At 38.9% G+C, this 20,111-nt stretch overlaps 1 protein-coding gene across 4 annotated transcripts in view; it reads left to right on the forward strand.

The window, feature by feature from the left end:
* The window catches only part of LOC133646660 (regulator of G-protein signaling 6-like), a 183,802-nt gene extending 167,225 nt beyond the window's left edge, over positions 1–16,577 (forward strand). For 2 of the 4 annotated variants that reach the window (XM_062042258.1, XM_062042260.1), the window contains 9 exons: positions 1–82; positions 345–419; positions 496–597; positions 680–852; positions 937–1,062; positions 5,014–5,200; positions 7,843–7,932; positions 11,649–11,711; positions 13,790–16,577. In XM_062042258.1, the coding sequence (XP_061898242.1) occupies positions 1–82; positions 345–419; positions 496–597; positions 680–852; positions 937–1,062; positions 5,014–5,200; positions 7,843–7,932; positions 11,649–11,711; positions 13,790–13,840 (949 nt within the window). In that variant the 3' untranslated portion in view covers positions 13,841–16,577. Of the gene's footprint in view, positions 83–344; positions 420–495; positions 598–679; positions 853–936; positions 1,063–5,013; positions 5,201–7,842; positions 7,933–11,526; positions 11,712–13,789 lie in introns of all 4 variants that reach the window. The other 2 variants (XR_009825329.1, XM_062042259.1) reach the window with 2 other exon arrangements.
* Positions 16,578–20,111: the final 3,534 nt, after the last annotated feature.

Here is a 20,111-nt window from a genome sequence, read left to right on the forward strand (position 1 = left end):
AATCGACAGAAAGAAGGACAAGGCAGAAAGGAAGATCCTGGATAGCCAAGAGAGGGCATTCTGGGATGTCCATCGACCAGTGGTGAGTCACACCAAAAGTCATGCCTGCTGCAGAAATGAGAAAAGAAATGCAGATGAGCAAAAAATTAACAATAAAATCTTACCTTGCGAGGCAAGTGAATGAGGTGAGAGTTCCATTATGTGTGTGCGAGTCACTCTGCACACAGGCCTTTGTGAGCGTGGTTTGATGGAATTGGACAAAGGCTTTGTATTGAGCACAATGCCAACACAAGCTGGAGAAAACACTGTTCTCCGACCCAGAAACGCTCCCCCTTCTTTCACAGCCAGGCTGCGTCAACACCACAGAAATGGATATCCGCAAGTGCCGCAGAGAGAAAAACCCACACAGGGTCAAAAAGGTGAGGAGAGCTAAAACTGCATAAATTATTTTAGAAATAAAGTTCATAAAAGTGTTTATCTTCTCACCTTCTCCAGTCAGTTTATGGGTTACCTGATGATAACCACAGCCAGCCAAGTCCAATCCACATGAGCTCTCAGCCCGCCAGGAAGCCCACCAAAGAGGACGTTCAGAAGGAGGTAATAAAGATGGCACCATATCCTTCATAATTAACTTTTTACTTTATTTAGCATCCCCATTACTGCCTCTCTCTTCCTTCAGATCACCTTCCTCAACATCCAGCTGGACCGACACTGCTTGAAGGTTTCCAAAGTGGCAGACAGCCTGATGGGCTACACTGAGCAGTTCATGGACTACGACCCCTTCGTGTCGCCCACTGAGCCCTCCAACCCTTGGGTCAGTGATGACTCCTCCTTTTGGGACCTGGAGGCAAGGTGAGGCAAGAGAAGTGGCGCCTGGAGTGTGGCTAAAGTTGCTGACGTACAGTGTTAGACCTGCTTTTTCTCTGGTTGGAGCAGTCGGGATCCGAGCCAGCAACGGGTGAAGAAGTGGGGCTTCTCCTTAGAGGAAGCTCTAAAAGACACCGCAGGACGAGAACAGTTCCTGAGGTTCTTGGAGTCAGAATTCAGCTCAGAGAACCTACGGTGAGATGGTCATTTACTGTTCTGGTGGTGGGGGAAGGGAGGGGAAGTACAGTGGAACCTTGATTTATTAACGCCTCTATTTGCGACCTTTTCGGCTTCCAAACATTTACATTGCGCCAAATATGCCTCCATGTGCGAAGCATGTCTCAGTGTTCGAACGCTTAATTTATTAATTAATTCATTCATTCATTAACTCATTCATTTTGCATGCCTTGAAGCCATTGGGGGCTGCTATTTAGATGACATCACTTCCTGTATAGGCGGGCACGGCCATTCTGAAGAGGCGGGGTCCCCTGCGTCACATCCTTTTTACATCCTGTACACACGGGCGCGGCAATTTAATTTATTTGTATTTATTTATTTTTTTAAACATCCTGTCCAGCCCAGAGTCATGTCCAAAACCCAAAACCAGTGAAGTTGGCACGTTGTGTAATTCGTAAATAAAAACAAAATACAATGATTTGCAAATCCTTTTCAACTTATATTCAATTGAATAGACTGCAAAGACAAGATATTTAATGTTCGAACTAAGAAACTTCATTTTTTTGGGCGAATAATTATTAACTTAGAATTTAACAGCAGCAACACATTGCAAAAAAGTTGGCACAGGGGCATTTTTACCACTGTGTTACATGGCCTTTTCTTTTAACAACACTCAGTAAACGTTTGGGAACTGAGGAGACCAATTTTTGAAGCTTTTCAAGTGGAATTTTTTCCCATTCTTGCTTGATGTACAGCTTAAGTTGTTCAACAGTCTGGGGTCTCCGTTGTCGTATTTTACGCTTCATATGTGTCATGATCCGCGGTCCGGATCATGTTTTGTGTTTTCTGTTTGTTTTGGACTCCTTTAGTTCCTGTTTGTGCACCTCCTGAGTTTGTTACCATGGCTACTTATTATTTGCACCTTCCTCTTGTGTTGGGGCCCTCACCTGTTGCTCATCAAGAGACATTATTTAAGCCTGCCTTTGCCAGTCAGTCGGTCTGGCTTCTTTGTTTGCTTCATGCTCGCGTCACGTAAGTTTTGCTTGTCCCCTAGCCTACGCTAAGTTTAGTTTCGAGTGCGATTGGCACCTTGTTCCGTCGGTTGGTTTTCTGTTTTCGTACTTCTTTGAGTGTTTTTTGAGAATTAAATGATGTTCCTACCTGCAAGTCCTGTCCGGAGTCGTCCGTTTGCATCCCGGGAAAACGAACCGCGCAGTAAGCCGCAACCAAGCCGTGACAGAAAGAAGACAGAAGCCAGCCAGAAAGACTTCTCCTCGCCGTAAGGACGCGTCGTTCCCCCAAACTCCTCCTCCGGACAGCAGGACACCACAAGCAGCCCAGTATTCCTCGCCGCCGAAGTTTGGTAATCCAATTCACCACTTTGCCAAACATTTCACTGCATGGGCGGTCGAGCGAATCCACTCAAGCTCCGATGACGTCACTAAACCGGCGCGCGGCGATGACATCACTCCGCCGGCGTCATCAAGGGAAGTCACGGACCAGGATTTTATTATTTTGCCTTCTGTCTCCCTTTGTCAGTCACCTCCTAAAGACTTTATTCCAAAAATAAAATATTATCAGGACATTTTTTCGAAATTTAGATTTTGTCAACCCCAGTCACCTTCTGATTTTCGAGCTCCGCCCCCTAATACTTAAGCCCCACCCACGTCATTGACCTTTTCCTCTCGTCCTCCCACACAACCTCAGTTGGGGGATAAAGAGAGACATTTTGGACAATTTAAAGGGGAGGAGTAGTCTGTAGTCTTTACAAAATGATGACATAACAACTGTATTGCACCTTGCACTACAAACATAGTTGACTTGTTTAAGACTTAAAAAACAGGTGTATTTGCCTGCTGTGAGATATTACATAAAGTTGGTGGTGTACAATCTTGTGTGCTAATAAAAATACTAATATAAATATATTTTTTTCACATTTTATTTTCACCTAGTACATTTAGTACAAATAGGATATCGATATTGGTATTAGTATTGATAAAATCCTAATGTATACTACCCACTCCCATGCAATAAATCAACAGTGTTTCCCTCTAAAAACAATAAATACTTAAAATGTATTTATTTATAATAAAATCTTTTTTTTGTTGACTTAAAGGCCTACTGAAACCCACTACTACCGACCACGCAGTCTGATAGTTTATATATCAATGATGAAATCTTAACATTATAACACATGCCAATACGGCCGGGTTAACTTATAAAGTGACATTTTAAATTTGCCGCTAAACTTCCGGTTCGAAACGCCTCTGAGGATGACGTATACGCGTGACGTAAACCGGCGAACACGGGTATGCCTTCCACATTGAAGCCAATACGAAAAAGCTCTGTTTTCATTTCATAATTCCACAGTATTCTGGACATCTGTGTTCGTGAATCTGTTTCAATCATGTTCATTGCATTATGGAGAAGGAAGCCGAGCAAGCAAAGAAGAAAGTTGTCGGTGCGAAATGGACGTATTTTTCGAACGTAGTCAGCCACAACAGTACACAGCCGGCGCTTCTTTGTTTACATTCCCGAAAGATGCAGTCAAGATGGAAGAACTCGGATAACAGAGACTCTAACCAGGAGGACTTTTGACTTGGATACACAGACGCCTGTAGAGAACTGGGACAACACAGACTCTTACCAGGATTACTTTGATTTGGATGACAAAGACGCAGACGTGCTACTGTGAGTATGCAGCTTTGGCTTTTTTTTGCGTATGTACGTAACTTTTTTAAAATATATAAGCTTTATGAACCTTGGGTTAGGTGAACGGTCTTTTGGGCTGAGTGATTGTGTGTGTTGATCATGTGTTTGAATTGTATTGGCGTGTTCTATGGAGCTAGGAGCTAGCAGAGGAGCTAGGAGCTAGCATAACACGTACCGTACCGTACGTGCGCGTCACGTACGTAACTTTTTAAAAATATATAAGCTTTATGAACCTTGGGTTAGGTGAACGGTCTTTTGGGCTGAGTGATTGTGTGTGTTGATCAGGTGTTTGAATTGTATTGGCGTGTTCTATGGAGCTAGGAGCTAGCAGAGGAGCTAGGAGCTAGCATAACAAACACGCAGGTGTTTTTATGCAGGATTAATTTGTGGCATATTAAATATAAGCCTGGTTGTGTTGTGGCTAATAGAGTATATATATGTCTTGTGTTTATTTACTGTTGTAGTCATTCCCAGCTGAATATCAGGTACCGTGAGTATGCAGCCTTGGCTGCTAAACATTCGATAACTTGACCGTATGTGCGCGTCACGTACGTAACTTTTTAAAAATATATAAGCTTTATGAACCTTGGGTTAGGTAAACGGTCTTTTGGGCTGAGTGATTGTGTGTGTTGAGCAGGTGTTTGAATTGTATTGGCGTGTTCTATGGAGCTAGGAGCTAGCAGAGGAGCTAGGAGCTAGCATAACAAACACGCAGGTGTTTTTATGCAGGATTAATTTGTGGCATATTAAATATAAGCCTGGTTGTGTTGTGGCTAATAGAGTATATATATGTCTTGTGTTTATTTACTGTTGTAGTCATTCCCAGCTGAATATCAGGTCACCCCCGGCTCTCACAGCATCTTCCCTATCTGAATAGCTTCAACTCCCCACTAGTCCTTCACTTGCACTTTACTCATCCACAAATCTTTCATCCTCGCTCAAATTAATGGGGAAATTGTCGCTTTCTCGGTCCGAATCTCTCTCACTTCATGCGGCCATCATTGTAAACAATAGGGAACTTTGCGTATATGTTCAACTGACTACGTCACGCTACTTCCGGTAGGTGCAAGCCTTTTTTTTATCAGATACCAAAAGTTGCAATCTTTATCGTCGTTGTTCTATACTAAATCCTTTCAGCAAAAATATGGCAATATCGCGAAATGATCAAGTATGACACATAGAATAGATCTGCTATCCCCGTTTAAATAAAAAAAATTCATTTCAGTAGGCCTTTAATAATGTATGTTTCTTTTTCAGATTTTGGTTAGCGGTGCAGGATCTGAAGCGACGGCCGCTGCAGGAGGTTGCGTCCCGCGCGCAGGAGATCTGGCAGGAGTTCTTGGCCGAGGGAGCACCAAGTTCCATCAACCTGGACTCTCACAGCTACGAGCGCACAAGCCACAACCTGAAGGACCCTGGACGTTACAGCTTTGAGGATGCTCAGGTAATGTACCTACAGCATGTTTGTCATGCACAGTAGTAAGAAAACAGTGTTTTATTCATTGTTTGGTTTCTGTGCCACTTTCTGTCTACAGTGTTTGATATTTCATGGTAGATAAGGAATTTTACAATAGAATAAAATAGAAAGTACTTTATTGATCCCTGGGGGAAATTCAGCACCACAGTTCGCTCACAACAGACAATAATAATAATGAATAATATAATATATATAATATATTATATATATAATATATGAATAATATAAATATATTATAAGTATATTCTACATTTAAGTGCAGTCAAGAAGGCTGAATGACGACAGAAAGTCTACCTTCTGTAGTTACTGAACATTATCTGTGAAATCCTGTGAAATGCAAGCAGGATATGAAGCTGCAAGTAAAATTTCATGACATTTCTGAAAGTTTGCATTTATTTAAACGTAATATGGAAACGTGATTGAGCATGTTCGTACATATGGCAGTTTAGATCTAGTTTTAACATTTAGGTTTAGGTTTAACATTTAGTGCTCACATTTAGATTCAAGATTTACATTTAAGATTTACATTTAAGATTTAGATTTCAAATGTAGGTTTAGAATTACAATTTTGATTTAACATTTAGTTTTAGATTTGACATTTAGGTGTAGCTTTAGACTTAGATTTAAGATTTAGGTGTAGATTTAAGATATATATTTAGATTTAACATCTATAGGTTTAGATATAATATTTGGATTAAGATTTAACATTTAGGTTTAGATTTAATATTTGGATTTAGATTTTACATTTAAATTTAGATTAAGATTTATTATTTATCGCTCAGATTTAAGTTTAGGATTTAGATTTAAGATATAGATTTACATTTGTATTCAACATTTAGATTTAAATTTAACATTTACATTTAAAATTTAGGTTTGGATTCAACATTCAGATTTAGGTTTAAGATTTAGGTTTAGATTTAAGATTTAGATTTAAATGTAACATTTGGATTTTCATTCAATATTTAGAGTCAACATTTAATTTAAACTTAAATGGGATGAAAATTAGCTAAATGTGAGAAAAGTGAGCTAAATGTGAGAAATATATCTGCTACAAAAGTGTGACTGAACGTTTACATTCGGCCCCCCTTTGTTTTCACCTAAGTGAAATTGTTGTGAAACGCTGTCTGTATAATACCGTTGTCATGTCAGTCAGGTTCTGTTCACAGAGATCTAGCCCGCCCCGCTCTAAATACAGAACATGTGGGGCTTTGCGATCTGTGTGTGTGTGTGTGTGTGTGTGTGTGTGTGTGTGTGTGTGTGTGTGTGTGTGTGTGTGTGTGTGTGTGTGTGTGTGGTTGGGGGGTGGGGGGCATTTTGCATGAAGAAGCACGTTTCAAATGTAAATTATTGAATGGCAAGGCGCTTTTATATAAAATGTTACCCCAAGCGTATTCCTGGTGCCATCATACTCTGTCACTGATAATAATATGGGGACAGATTTGCCTTACAGACTTTCGCTAGCTCGGGTGGTGCACGTCATTAGTGCTTGTGTTTCAAAGCAGGACGTCGTAGGTTCAAATCCCTGTCGTAGTTTAAATTGTAGTGATGTTTTCAAAATGTATGTTCTAATAATGTTACAATTTTCGAATACGCTAAAAATTCAGCATATTAATATAAAAAGTGGACTCTTACAATATCATGCTGATAGTCAAAGATGTTAGATAATGTAATATGTGATAGTTCTACCTGAATGAATGCTTTTGTTATTTTGGAAAATCCTTTAGTTGCTCAAGGTAATATTATTTATATGGTGCTGGGATACCCATGCTTTCATCCTTTGAAAGCTCCTCTTGGACCACAAATGTTTGACCTTGGTATTTGTCAAATGCTGGTTACGCCCCAGGGCTTGAGTATACATTAAAAACAAGGCAGATATTTTTTTAACAAGTATATTGTTTTTGGCCACTGTAACATTACACACTTTGAACGGTTGTCTTTGAATATTTAATTAAGTGATTATTTGGTGTACCACTAGATGGAACTAGTGCTACACGTACCACAGTTTGAGAATCACTGTTCTAAGGTATAGAGCAGGGGTCCCCAAACTTTTGGGTTAAAAAAATAAAAAATAAAAATACAATTCTATACATGTGTGTGTATATATATATATATATATATATATATATATATATATATATATATATATATATATATATATATATATATATATATATATATATATATATATATACAGTATATATTCCTCGCGCACTAATTTACTGAAAGAGCCTACACTTATGCATTTGAGACAAAATGATTTGCATGAGCAGCCAGGAGACCCCAAGAGTAACAAGCGGTAGAAAATGGATTAGAAAGGACAGATTTAAAAAATATTTAAATAATAATAAATATATTTTTATTTTATTTTTATTTTTTTTAACTTGGGACTTCCCACATGCTGGATTTTGGGGAAAACCTGGAGTTTGGGGTCCCGTGGTATAGAGGCTGTGATGCAGCAACATCTTTCATTCAGTGGCTGTGTTGTCAGGACCTAATGAGGCGACTAAATCCATCAATGGCTAGATTGGGCTCGTCCTCCATGGAGGGTCCGCTTCACAGTACGTTGGTGAAGTGTGACGCCCTTCAACTGTGTTGTCCTTCTGTTTCAGGAGCACATCTTCACGCTGATGAAAAGTGACAGCTATGCACGCTTTTTGAGGTCCAATGTCTACCAAGACCTCCTGTTTGCGAGAAAGAAGGTGAGCTGCTGCTTCCTCGGACCATGACATCCATAGTTTTCCACATTTGGTTTGTTTACTCTATGAATAAATGCATGAAAAAAGCATTTTTGTATACTAAATATTTTAAAGTGCACCTACGTACATTTTTTGGCTTGCTACTAAAGGTTAATAAGTGTTTATTTAGCAGGGACAACAGCGGTCACAACATTAGGATTAACAGAAATATGAGATTAACTACAGGATCTTCGTTTTCATAAACATGCCAGTCAGAAGAGAAGCAGATTGTAATTGTTTAAACTCAATATGTTGAAAAAGTTACAAAAGTAATAAACTATTTTTTAATGTTCTTCAATCTTTATTAACCCTTAAATTTTTTGTTAATTTAACTAAATGTTTCTTATTGTGGTTGCAGATTGGATTTTACCAGGAACAGTTACTAATATTTTCAATTTACTTGTTTTATTTGTATTAGTCCGTAGTTTGTTTTTTTAGCTCTTAAGTGTTAATGTATTATTTTATTTCTTATAAAGGCAATTTAACTTGGCACATCACTTATTATAGTCAATCATTGTGCCACTGTACGCAATGAAGTCTCCAATGTGTATATAAACATATGATAACATATACAGCTGGGATAGGCTCCAGCACCGCGACCCAGAGAGGAACAAGCGGTAAAAAATGGATGGATGAATATCATGATTATGTCCCTTATTTCCTATTATTAATAATAAATCTAAATATGTTTGATATCATAGAACTTTTAGCGTGTGGTGCATGATTTACAAAAAAAAAAAAAAAGAAGCAACAAAGTGCTGGGAAGACATGGATGGATATCGTCAAATTACAAAACCCAAAACCAGTGAAGTTGGCATGTTGTGTAAGTCGTAAATGAAAACAAATACAAGCAGGCCTGGCCCTAACCAATCTGGCGCCCTAGGCAAGATTTTAGGTGGCGCCCCCCCACATCGGCAGTGAAGTGTATATACTCACAAGAAACCGAATATCTTTGTCTTTGACCTTTTTTTTTACTTAAAGAAAGCAAATTAACATATTATATGAGAATGTTATGTTATGATTATCTTTAACCGAATCACAACAGTGCTCAAATTAAAAAACAGCATTCCCTCTCATGTGATATTGCTTAATTAACATTAATGATGTGCACTTTAACAACTAGGCTTACAACTATACCTAATATATAAAGGGGTGGAAAAGTGACTATTACCTGCAGGGCAAACATTAGCTAACCAGAAGGCAATAACAATGTAAACAAAAAACACCTGCTTAAAAGATCTAATACAAATGTCCCTGAGGAATGTAAGGTGGGAGTACTGTAATTACCTAACGTTACATTATTATTTTCCATAACAATTTAGCCCCTTCCACAATATTAACCCGACGTTAAAACAGAACTAGCTATTTATTGATTAGCAATTGCCGAATCATGTAACATTAGCTTAATGCTAAAAAGCCAGGTTACTATCACATTCTGTAACAGACAAATAATTTAATGTAGGCTAACGTTACCTACCTGCTACCTCTGTCTTTTTCTCGTTTCTCCTCCTCTTCTTTTCTGATTTTTCTTCCCTGGGCACCTGACAGTTTTGGCCGTTTTGACATCTTGTGTTGATTTTTTGATGTGGTAAGAGTCATGATGCGGGAAGGGAGGGGGCGCACCGTGCGGGGGGATGGGGGGCGTAATGTTGTAACAAATAATATTTCTATTAAATAGGCTTTACTTTGCATTTTAATTAACGTGGGATTATTTTTTGTATTTAGAAATAATAGTACCAACTTTTTTTTTTTTTTTTCCCTCCAACATTTGTGGCACTGGCTTGGCGCCCCCTGATGGACGGCGCCCTTAGCATTTGCCTATACGGCCTATGCCACGGGCCGGCCCTGAATACAAGGATTTGCAAATCCTTTTCAATCTATATTCAATTGAATTGACTGAAAAGACAAGATACTTAACGTTCAAACTAAAAAACGTTGTTATTTTTTACAAATATTAGATGCCTGCAACATGTTTAAAAAAAGCTGGCAGAAGTGGCAAACAAGACTAAGAAAGTTGAGAAATGCTCATCGAACACTTATTTGGAACATCCCAAAGGTGATCAGGCTAATTGGGAACAGGTGGGTGCCATGATTGGGTATAAAAGCAGCTTCCATGAAATGCTCAGTCATTCACAAACAAAGATGGGGTGAGGGTCACCACTTTGTGAAGAAATGCTTGAGCAAATTGTCGAACAACATTTCTCAACAAGCTATTGCAAGGGATTTAGGGATTTCACCATCTACGGTTCGTAATATCATCAAAAGGTTCAGAGAATCTGGAGAAATCACTGCACGTAAGCTATGATATTACCTTTGATCCCTCAGGTGGTACTGCATCAACAAGCGGCATCAGTGTGTAAACCACTGTCAGTAACCACAGTTGGTCGCTACATCTGTAAGTGCAAGTTAAAACTCTACTATGAAAAGCGAAAGCCATTTATCAACAACACCCGAGCTCATCTAAGATGGACTGATGCAAAGTGGAAAAGTGCTCTGTGGTCTGACGAGTCCACATTTCAAATTGCTTTTGGAAACTGTGGAGTCGTAAAATGTCCTCACTCCTAAATATTCCTAAGTCAACTGTCGGCTTTATTACAAGAAAATGGAAAAGTTTGGGAACAACAGCAACTCAGCCACGAAGTGGTACGCCACGGATGCTGAAGCGGATGCCAACTTTTTTGCAATGTGTTGCTGCCATTAAATTCTGAGTTAATGGTTATTTGCCAAAAAAAAAAAAATAAGTTTCTTAGTTTGAACATTAAACATCTTGTCTTTGCAGTCTATTCAATTGAATATAAGTTGAAAAGGATCTGCAAATCATTGTATTCTGTTTTTATTTACGAATCACACAACGTGCCAACTTCACTGGTTTTGGGTTTTGTAAATACATTTTTTATTATATATCATCATACACCTAATATACTTATTATTTTATATTTAATAAAAGCGTGATTATTATTCATTTAATATCAATGTAATACCATAAGTCAATTCAATTGGTACGGTCAATTTTAAATTATATTTAGTATTATATTTGATTTTGATTTAATATTGTGCTGTATATTTAGTAATGGCATATTGAAATATAATTATTATATATTTGAAAAAAAAGGTCAACTGTACAATATAAAGTCAAATCTAGAGTACCTATAATTGGTAGCGTGGCTCGGTGGGTAGAGCGGCCGTGCCTGCAACTTGAGGGTTCCAGGTTCGAACCCCACTTCCGCCATCTTCGTCACTGCCGTTGTGTCCTTGGGCAAGACACTTAACCACCTGCTCCCAGTGCCACCTACACTGGTTTACATGTAGCTTAAAGACGTAGATAATGGGTTTCACTATGTAAAGCGCTTTGAGTCGCTGGAGAAAAGCGCTATATGAATTTATTTAACTTCACTATAATAAATAAATGAATGACGTGACCAATGTTTGGATGTCATTTTGTAAACAATACTCCAAATATTTCATAGTGTTGCCTTCCATCCAAGCACATCTACTTGTGTTAGTTCCTGTTAAATTAAAATGTTGCTGCTGCTTCTACCTTTTGTGTGCTTGACCCAGTCATAATTGCAACACTCGCCGTGGTTCCTCCACGAGCTAACGACATCACTGGTCACCTCATCACCCCCTGTGCCTCACCCAAAATCCACCATGCCCTTCCTCCCTGCTCCCACCTCTCGCAGCAGCAGCCTGCCGATCCCGAACAAGGCCGCCGCACCTCCTTGGAGAAGTTCACCCGCAGCGTGGTAAGATGCCCCAAAGTATAATGGCTGCCCCTCTACTACTGCAGTATTACTACTGCAATCATCACCTTTCTACACTAATTGTACTGCATGAAACAAGCAGTAGACAATGGATGGATGGATGGAATTTTCATTATGTGCTATTATACTAAACAAAAATATAAACACAACACTTTTGTTTTTGCTTTGATTTTTCATGAGTTGAACTGAAAGATCAAAAACTTTTACTATATACTAGGGCTGTCAAAGTTAAAGCGATAAAAATGTGTTAACTATACATTTCAAAACAACACTTATTTTTTTAACGGGCGATTAACGCAAACACTTCCTTTTTGATCCTCCTGCTGTGCCGTTAAGAACTTGTGTAACATGTTCTGGTCGAGTCCTCAATTGCGTTATGATTAGCAAGCTCAATATTACATTTGATCAATTAATAGGGAAGGTTAAAACATTGTCATGCAGCAATATGAAGACACCTGCCCTGAAAATGATCTGTCTAGGTTACACTTATTCATGATGAAAATGTATACCTATCTGTGATTATTGCGATTAATTTTGAGTTAACTATAAACAAAATGCGATTAATCACAATAAATATTTTAACCGTTTGACAGTCCTACTATATACACAAAAAAACATATTCCTCTCAAATATTGTTCACAAATCTGTCGGAATCTGTGTTAGTGAGCACTTTTTCTTTGCCGAGATAATCCATCCCACCTCACAGGTGTGGCATATCAAGATGCAGATTAAACAGCATGAATATTGCTCAGGTGTGCCTATAAATAAAATGTCACTCTGAAATATGCAGTTTTGCTTTATTAGGGATCTGGGGCGTGGGTGTCAGAAAAGCAGTCAGTATCTGGTGTGACCACCATTTGCCTCACACAGCGCAGCACATCTCCTACACATAGAGTTGATCAGGTAGTTGATTGTGGCCTGTGGAATGTTGGTCCACTCCTCTTCAATGGCTGTGCAAAGTTGCTGGACATTGATAGGAACTGGAACACGCTGTCGTATACGCCGATCCAGAGCATCCCAAACATGCTCAATGGGTGACATGTCCGGTGAGTATGCTGGCCATGCAAGTACTGGGATGTTTTCAGCTTCCAGGAATTGTGTACAGATCTTTGCAACACGGGGCTGTGTACTGTCATGCTGATGATGGTCTCGGGTAAATGGCACGACAATGGGCCTCAGGATCTCGTTACTGTATCTCTGTGCATTCAAAATGCCATCAATTAAACACACTTGTGTTCGTTTTTCATAACATATGCCTGCCCATACCACAACCCCGCCCCCACCATGGGCCACTCGATTCACAAACCTCTCTCCCACACGACGCCACACACGCTGTGTGCCTTCTGCCCTCAACAGTGAAAACCGGGATTCATTTGTGAAGAGAACACCTCTCCATCGTGCCAGACGCCATCAAATGTAATCTTACCTGAGAAGGTTTCTCACAGTTTGTGCAGAAATTATTTGGTTATGCAAACCAATTGTTGCAGCAGCTGTCCGGGTGGCTGGTCTCAGATGATCATGGAGGTGCATCTGCTGGTCCTGGGCTGGTGTGGTTACACAAGGTCTGCGGTTGTGAGGCCGGTTGGATGTATTGTCAAATTCTCTGAAACACCTTTGGAGATGACTTATGGTAGAGAAATGAACATTCAATTAAAGGGCAACAGCTCTGGTGGACATTCCTGCAGTCAGCATGCCGACTGCACGCTCCCTCAAAACGTACGACGTCTGTGGCATTGTGCTGTGTGATAAAACTGCACATTTCAGAGTGGCCTTTAATTGTGGGGCAGCCTAAGGCACACCTGTGCTATAATTATGCTGTTTAATCAGCATCTTGATATGACACACCTGTGAGATGGGATAGATTATCTTGGCAAAGTAGAAATGCTCATTAACAGAGATTTAGACAGATTTGTGTACAATATTTGACAGGTCTTTTGTGTATATAGTAAACGTTTTAGATCTTCAACCCATGAAAAATGGGAGCAAAAACAAAAGGGTTGAGTTTATATTTTTGTTCAGTGTATTAAGCATGTATTTTTTAACGCTCATTATCTTTCCAGGGCAAGTCACTGACAGGCAAGCGGCTAACGGGTCTCATGCAGTCATCCTGACAGACCTTTTGGAGGGAGGAGGGCACAGTTTGCTTCCACATGAAACGAGGCTGGACGTCGTCACGCCACCATATTGAATGCTCAGAGGACTGCCGCCGTACTGGTCACATAGCGTTGAGCCGACTGGGACAGATGCTAAGAGCAGGAACAGGAAGTGAGCACACAACATGCAACATACGCTACAGCCTTGTTAAATAACCTGTTTATATTCATATTATTTTCTATATGAGTGTATTGTGTATCATGTTAAAAGCACATTTTTTGTGTGTGTGTGTGGGACTCGGGGGGGGTCTACAAAAGCTCCTTCACACAAATGTTTATTTGCCCTGAACTCAACACAGGTCCTTTTTATTTGCCAGCAATAAAGGGAGCGTGAGACCACTTACTTTATCTTCATTTTTCAATAGATTTTGTCTTTTTTTTTCTGCCACTGTACTATGTAGCATGAGGGTCCTGCTGTCTTGCTGTCTGTCTTTTAGGAATCTGCGGGAAAACACATTTTGATCCAAACTTGCAGGTCGATTTGAGGTCATTCAAGGGCCGGACTTTGCCCTAAGGCCGCCAGTTGAAAAGCCTGCTGTCTGACATGTACTGCATGCAGGGGCGTCGAAGTGGAGGAGTAAGTAGGGATGTTACACATGCTTTGGTAAAAAAAAATGTTTTCTTTCTGTCATTTATAATAATGTCATAAATATTAATGTAACATTAATATAGCCATGAAAGTAAAAAAAAATAAGATATTTTAAATCAAATTAAGAATGTGTAACTACCTACAGCAGTGGTTCTCAAACTTTTTTCACCAAGAACCACCTCATAAAAAAAACTTGGCTCTCTAAGTATGACCAACATTAACAACCTCCCAGGACCCTGCATTCACATATGGGGACTTCACGATTTCAAATGTGTGGGCCACAATACTACATTTTGCTCTCTAAGGGCCTGGTGTCCACTTACAAGGACGTTATACTGCTACTTAGTGGTGGAAGAAGGGTATAACACATTGCAGGTTATATTCAAGATGACTGACAACACCACAAAAATACCCACCTGGTAAAAAATTCCACCAAATTTCTTGGATAATTCTTGTTCAATGTTGGTTATTACAGTTAAACTTTTACAAAAGTTATTAACTGTAACAATTAACCGTGCCGTTAAACATGATGTACACATATGTGGACAGAAAGACTTAGTTTTGATAATTTTGTGAACAAAGGAAGTTCTTTTTTAAAATGTATTTTGGGATAATTTTGTTTAAAACATTTTGGTTACTATAGTACAAGACCATATGACATGTTATATAAATAAATCTATATAGATTTTAATTAGATTTTTCTCTGTGTTTTTTTATTTATTTTCAGGGCGTTATTCTGTGTCACAAGTACTCGGGGGGTTAATTTAGGGAGATAAATCAGAGGGGAAGATTTGTCAGACATTGTTGATCCCGTGGGGGATTCCGTTCACGAGAGCTTGTCCGTGGCAACAATATCTGCCAATAGCTGATGTTATTGTGCTGGACTTTGACATTTACCAAGGTGTATACATGCACCTCATGAGCAGGTTGAAGAACCAGGGGATCTGAGTTTGGGAAGCTGGGTTATAGCTTGTCTGTCTCAAGCTCTGCATGTTCACACAAAAGTGTTTGGTGATTGGTTTTTCACATCCATTCAATGTGCGGAACACATGATGAAGAAACAGGTGTACTTATCTGGTACAGTAATGAAGAATCGGGTCGCCGAAGCAGTACAGAAGCTACCCACTGACAAAAAAATTAAAGCAGACATATGATGTACCAGCACAAATTACCACTGAGGATGGAAAGATTTGCATGGTGAAGTGGTATGACAATAAACTGATATTGATGATGTCTGCTGTTCATAGGGGCAGCGTAGCTCGATTGGTAGAGCGGCCGTGCCAGCAACCTGAGGGTTCTAGGTTCGATCCCCGCTTCTGCCATCCTCGTCACAGCTGTTGTGTCTTTGGGCAAGACACTTCACCCACTTGCTCCCAGTTCCACCCACACTGGTTAAAAAATGTAACTTAGATAATGGGTTCCACTATGTAAAGCGCTTTGGGTCACTAGAGAAAAGTGCTATATAAATATAATTCACTTCACTTCATGCTAGAGAGCCAGAAGACACCTTCCAGAGATTGGACAAAAACTGTAAAGATTTGTGACTATCTCACGACCAAGTATTGGGTGGAGTTGACTTTGTCGATAGAATTACGATTATTACTATCGCATGAATGGCCGTACAATGAAATGGACACTGCGGATGCTATTGCACTTTACCGATCTGGTGTTAGCCAACAGCTGGTTAATGTACACTAAAGACACTTCAAAAAAGAACGTCACGCAGTTCCTTGAATTTCGAATGGAAGTGGCCATGACCTTCTTGAGTCAGCATGACAATGACAACTGTGATTTTTCAGAGCAGAAGGATGACCCAGATGTTTCTGTCCAGGAGAAAAGGCGCCCAGACCATGTCTCAGTTCGCAGGAGGGTGGTAAACTTGAAAAATGCAGTACGCTGCAGAGCAAAATGCTGCTCAGGAAAAAAACTTGAATGCATTGTAATACATGCAAGGTGTTCCTCTGCTTACAGACAGATGGCAACTGTTACACAGCCTTTCACACATAGGTGTAAAGATGTTTCTGTGGGGGAAAAAAAAGTTTAAAGTCATAGTTTGGTAGTGTAAGTAAAATTAATTTTGTTTCATGACATGTTCATGCTGCTGTGTTCAAGCACCAAATAAAGAGTTTAAAAAAATACTTCCTCAACTTTGACTTTATTTTGTCTATTGAAATATTAAACAAATGTCCCCATATGTCGACACCCTTTTTCCTCATATACTACATCATTTTAAAAGATAGTTCTTTGTTTTTAAGCTCATCATTTCCTAAGAAGCCCAAATAGCTGAGAGAAATAAAAAATGCATGCAATGCAAGAGTTCGGGTCTTAGGAGGGCAACGTTAAATACAGTAGCATAGTAGGCCTAAGTATTCATTAAAAACAAGGCAGAGGTTTTATTTAACAAGTATATTTAATATTTTTGGCCAATGTAACATTACACACAGTTTGAACAGTAACACTGTGTTTGAATATAGGAACAGTAAACACTGTACTTTAATCAACTGATTATTTTCCATAACACTAAATGAGCCCACAGTTTAAGAATCCCTGACCTACACCACCGATCAAAGACGCAAAAATGTTTGTTCTACCTGAATAGAGGCATGGAACACTTCACTTAACACAAACGCCATAACATCAAAGTTCACCTTTGAGGGGGAAAATCACTTTTTGGGGGGGATTTTGACTATCATTCACAATCCTTAAGTAACAGAAGCACACATATGTTTTCCGTTTTTATGCATTCTAGCTCGTAAATGAATGGGAGCAATGTCCGCTTGTCCGCTTACAATGGAGCGTATGGAGTCGCTCTATTCTGATTATAAAGATCCAATCCAATCCAATCCACTTTATTTATATAGCACATTTAAACAACAAAAATGTTTCCAAAGTGCTGCACAACAATATTAAAAACAGTATTAAAAACAATATTAAAAACAATAATCAAATATTATCCTTAGCTCCACCAATGACTGAATAAAAACAAAAATGAAATAAATATAGAACCAATATAAAAACAATATAAAAATAAATATGAATGAAAACAATTTTAAAGGGAAAAACCAATTAAAACAGTAAATAGAAATCAAAATGTATATATATATTAAAAAAAACACAGAGCCTAAAAAACATCCAAACATCTTCTAGGTTGTATATACATGTTGTAAGTATATATGTAGTGTAGTAACAGGCACATTTATAAAAACATGTAATACTTACGTACTTTGCTCATTTTAAGCATGCAGTGGTGCATTAATTTCAAAAACACATAACATTTGTGTTTTCCTTCGACAACATCACTGCAGAATTCATGAGAGCCAACAAACATAATAAAACATCACTTACTGTACAATGTCTGCCGTCATTAGGATGCCGATTGTTGGGATGTTGTTATATTCCCGTTCAGATGAAGAATTACTCATAATCCTCGCAAAGAAAAAATGGGGTGAAACCAAGGGTCTTTTCAGGATGCTTTATTATTGTCCATTCTTTTCAGGGATTCTCAAACTGTGATACATGTACCACTAGTGGTACGTGAGCTCAATCGAGTGGTACACCAAAGAATCACTTAATTAATGTACAGTGTCTTATTTTTCTATGTTCAAACACAGTGTTACTGTTCAAAGGCAAAAATATTAAATATACTTGTTAAATAAAACCCCTGCCTTGTTTAATGAATACTTAGGCCTAATATCCTACTAATATCTTAAGGTTGGTCATTATGGGGGTACTTGGAGAGCCATATTTTTGCTGAGGTGGTACTTGGTAAAAAAAAAAGTTGGAGAACCACTGATCTAGAATAAACTTTCATGAGCTCCGAGGCGAGAAAGCAGCTCACCAGCTAAAGATGTCACTATAGCAGCACAAGCTAGTTAGCTCTCTGTGATCATGGAGCCGCTATAAATAGTTTGTCTGCGTTAGCGCTTATAATAACAATATCACTAATAATTGGTTATTATTCAATTCACAAAACGTAAATGGAGTATTGTTGCCACTTTTTAGATGGTTATTTAAAGGGCTTTATGGGTGGACTCAAGCTGTGTTTTGTCTATGCTAATTTGCAAGTCAGAATGATTGTCTTACATAATGATTGTGAACGATAGGCAAAATAAAATAAAATAAAAAGTGCAGTTCTGATTTAAGCATTGACAAGTACAACAAAATTACATTTTCACCACAAACCTTTTCAAGATTAGACAAACGTGCAGGAGATAGAACAGGAACGGTGATGGGTTGCCACTTAACGGCGCCCCGTAAAAGGTGGGAAAAAAGGTAGACACCGAGGAAGGATGAGTAAAAAAATGATCTCAGACTGGGCTCCTATGGGGCACAGACTGGGGTCGAGGAAAAAATGTGATTGCCGATAAGCACAGAAAATGTTTACACAAAAACCACAAGACTTGCAATAGTATCCGGCCAGAAGCTGCCAGCCATGATGTATTATGATTCATATTAATCCACTGATGATTTTTACACTCTTAAGCAAAGGGAACCTGACATTTTTATATTCATATTTCGTGAATAATTCAGGTAATAGGATTATTAAAATTCATATTCTGGCTATCCATCCATCCATTTTCTACGCTTGTCCCTTTAGGTGTCGTTTTATGTTGAATTTATTTTTTATGTAAAAAAATTTAAAATTAAAAAAATATTTAGGGGTATTTATCTACAAATGTTAATGCCATTTTTAAAAAAGCCAAACACCTAATTAAAGGCCTACTGAAACCCACTACTACCAACCACACAGTCTGATAGTTTATATATCAATGATGAAATCTTAACATTGCAACACATGCCAATACGGCCGGGTTAACTTATAAAGTGCAATTTTAAATTTCCCGCTAAACTTCCGGTTGAAAACGTCTATAGATGATGACGTATGCGCGTGACGTCAATAGATAAACGGAAGTATTGGTACCCCATTGAATCCAATACAAAAAATCTCTGTTTTCATTTCAAAATTCCACAGTGTTCTGGACATCTGCGTTGGTGAATCTTTTGCAATTTGTTTAATGAACAATGGAGACTGCAAAGAAGAAAGTTGTAGGTGGGATCCGTGTATTAGCGGCTGGCGGTAGCAACACAACAGGACTTACTTGGATAGCAGACGCGCTAGCCGACGCTAGCCGCCAACCGCACGGATGATCGGGTGAAGTCCTTCGTCGCGCCGTCGATCGCTGGAACGCAGGTGAGCACGGGTGTTGATGAGCAGATAAGGGCTGGCTGGCGTAGGTGGAACGCTAATGTTTTTATCATAGCTATGTGAGGTCCGGTTGCTAAGTTAGCTTCAATGGGGTCGTTTAGCAACAGAATTTTTAAGCTTTGCTAGGCTGAGAATTATTAACCGTGTAGTTACATGTACATGGTTTAATAGTATTGTTGATCTTCTGTCTATCCTTCCAGTCAGGGATTTATTTGTTTTGTTTCTATCTGCATTTGAGCCCGATGCTATCATGTTAGCTCAGTAGCTTCGCCGATGTATTGTCGTGGAGATAAAAGTCATTGTGAATGTCCATTTCGCGTTCTCGACTCTCATTTTCAAGAGGATATAGTATCCGAGGTGGTTTAAAATACAAATCCGTGATCCACAATAGAAAAAGGACAAATTGTGGAATCCAATGAACCCTTGTACCTAGT

The sequence above is a fragment of the Entelurus aequoreus genome, linkage group LG03 (assembly GCF_033978785.1).
Source record: "Entelurus aequoreus isolate RoL-2023_Sb linkage group LG03, RoL_Eaeq_v1.1, whole genome shotgun sequence".
NCBI lineage: Eukaryota > Metazoa > Chordata > Actinopteri > Syngnathiformes > Syngnathidae > Entelurus > Entelurus aequoreus.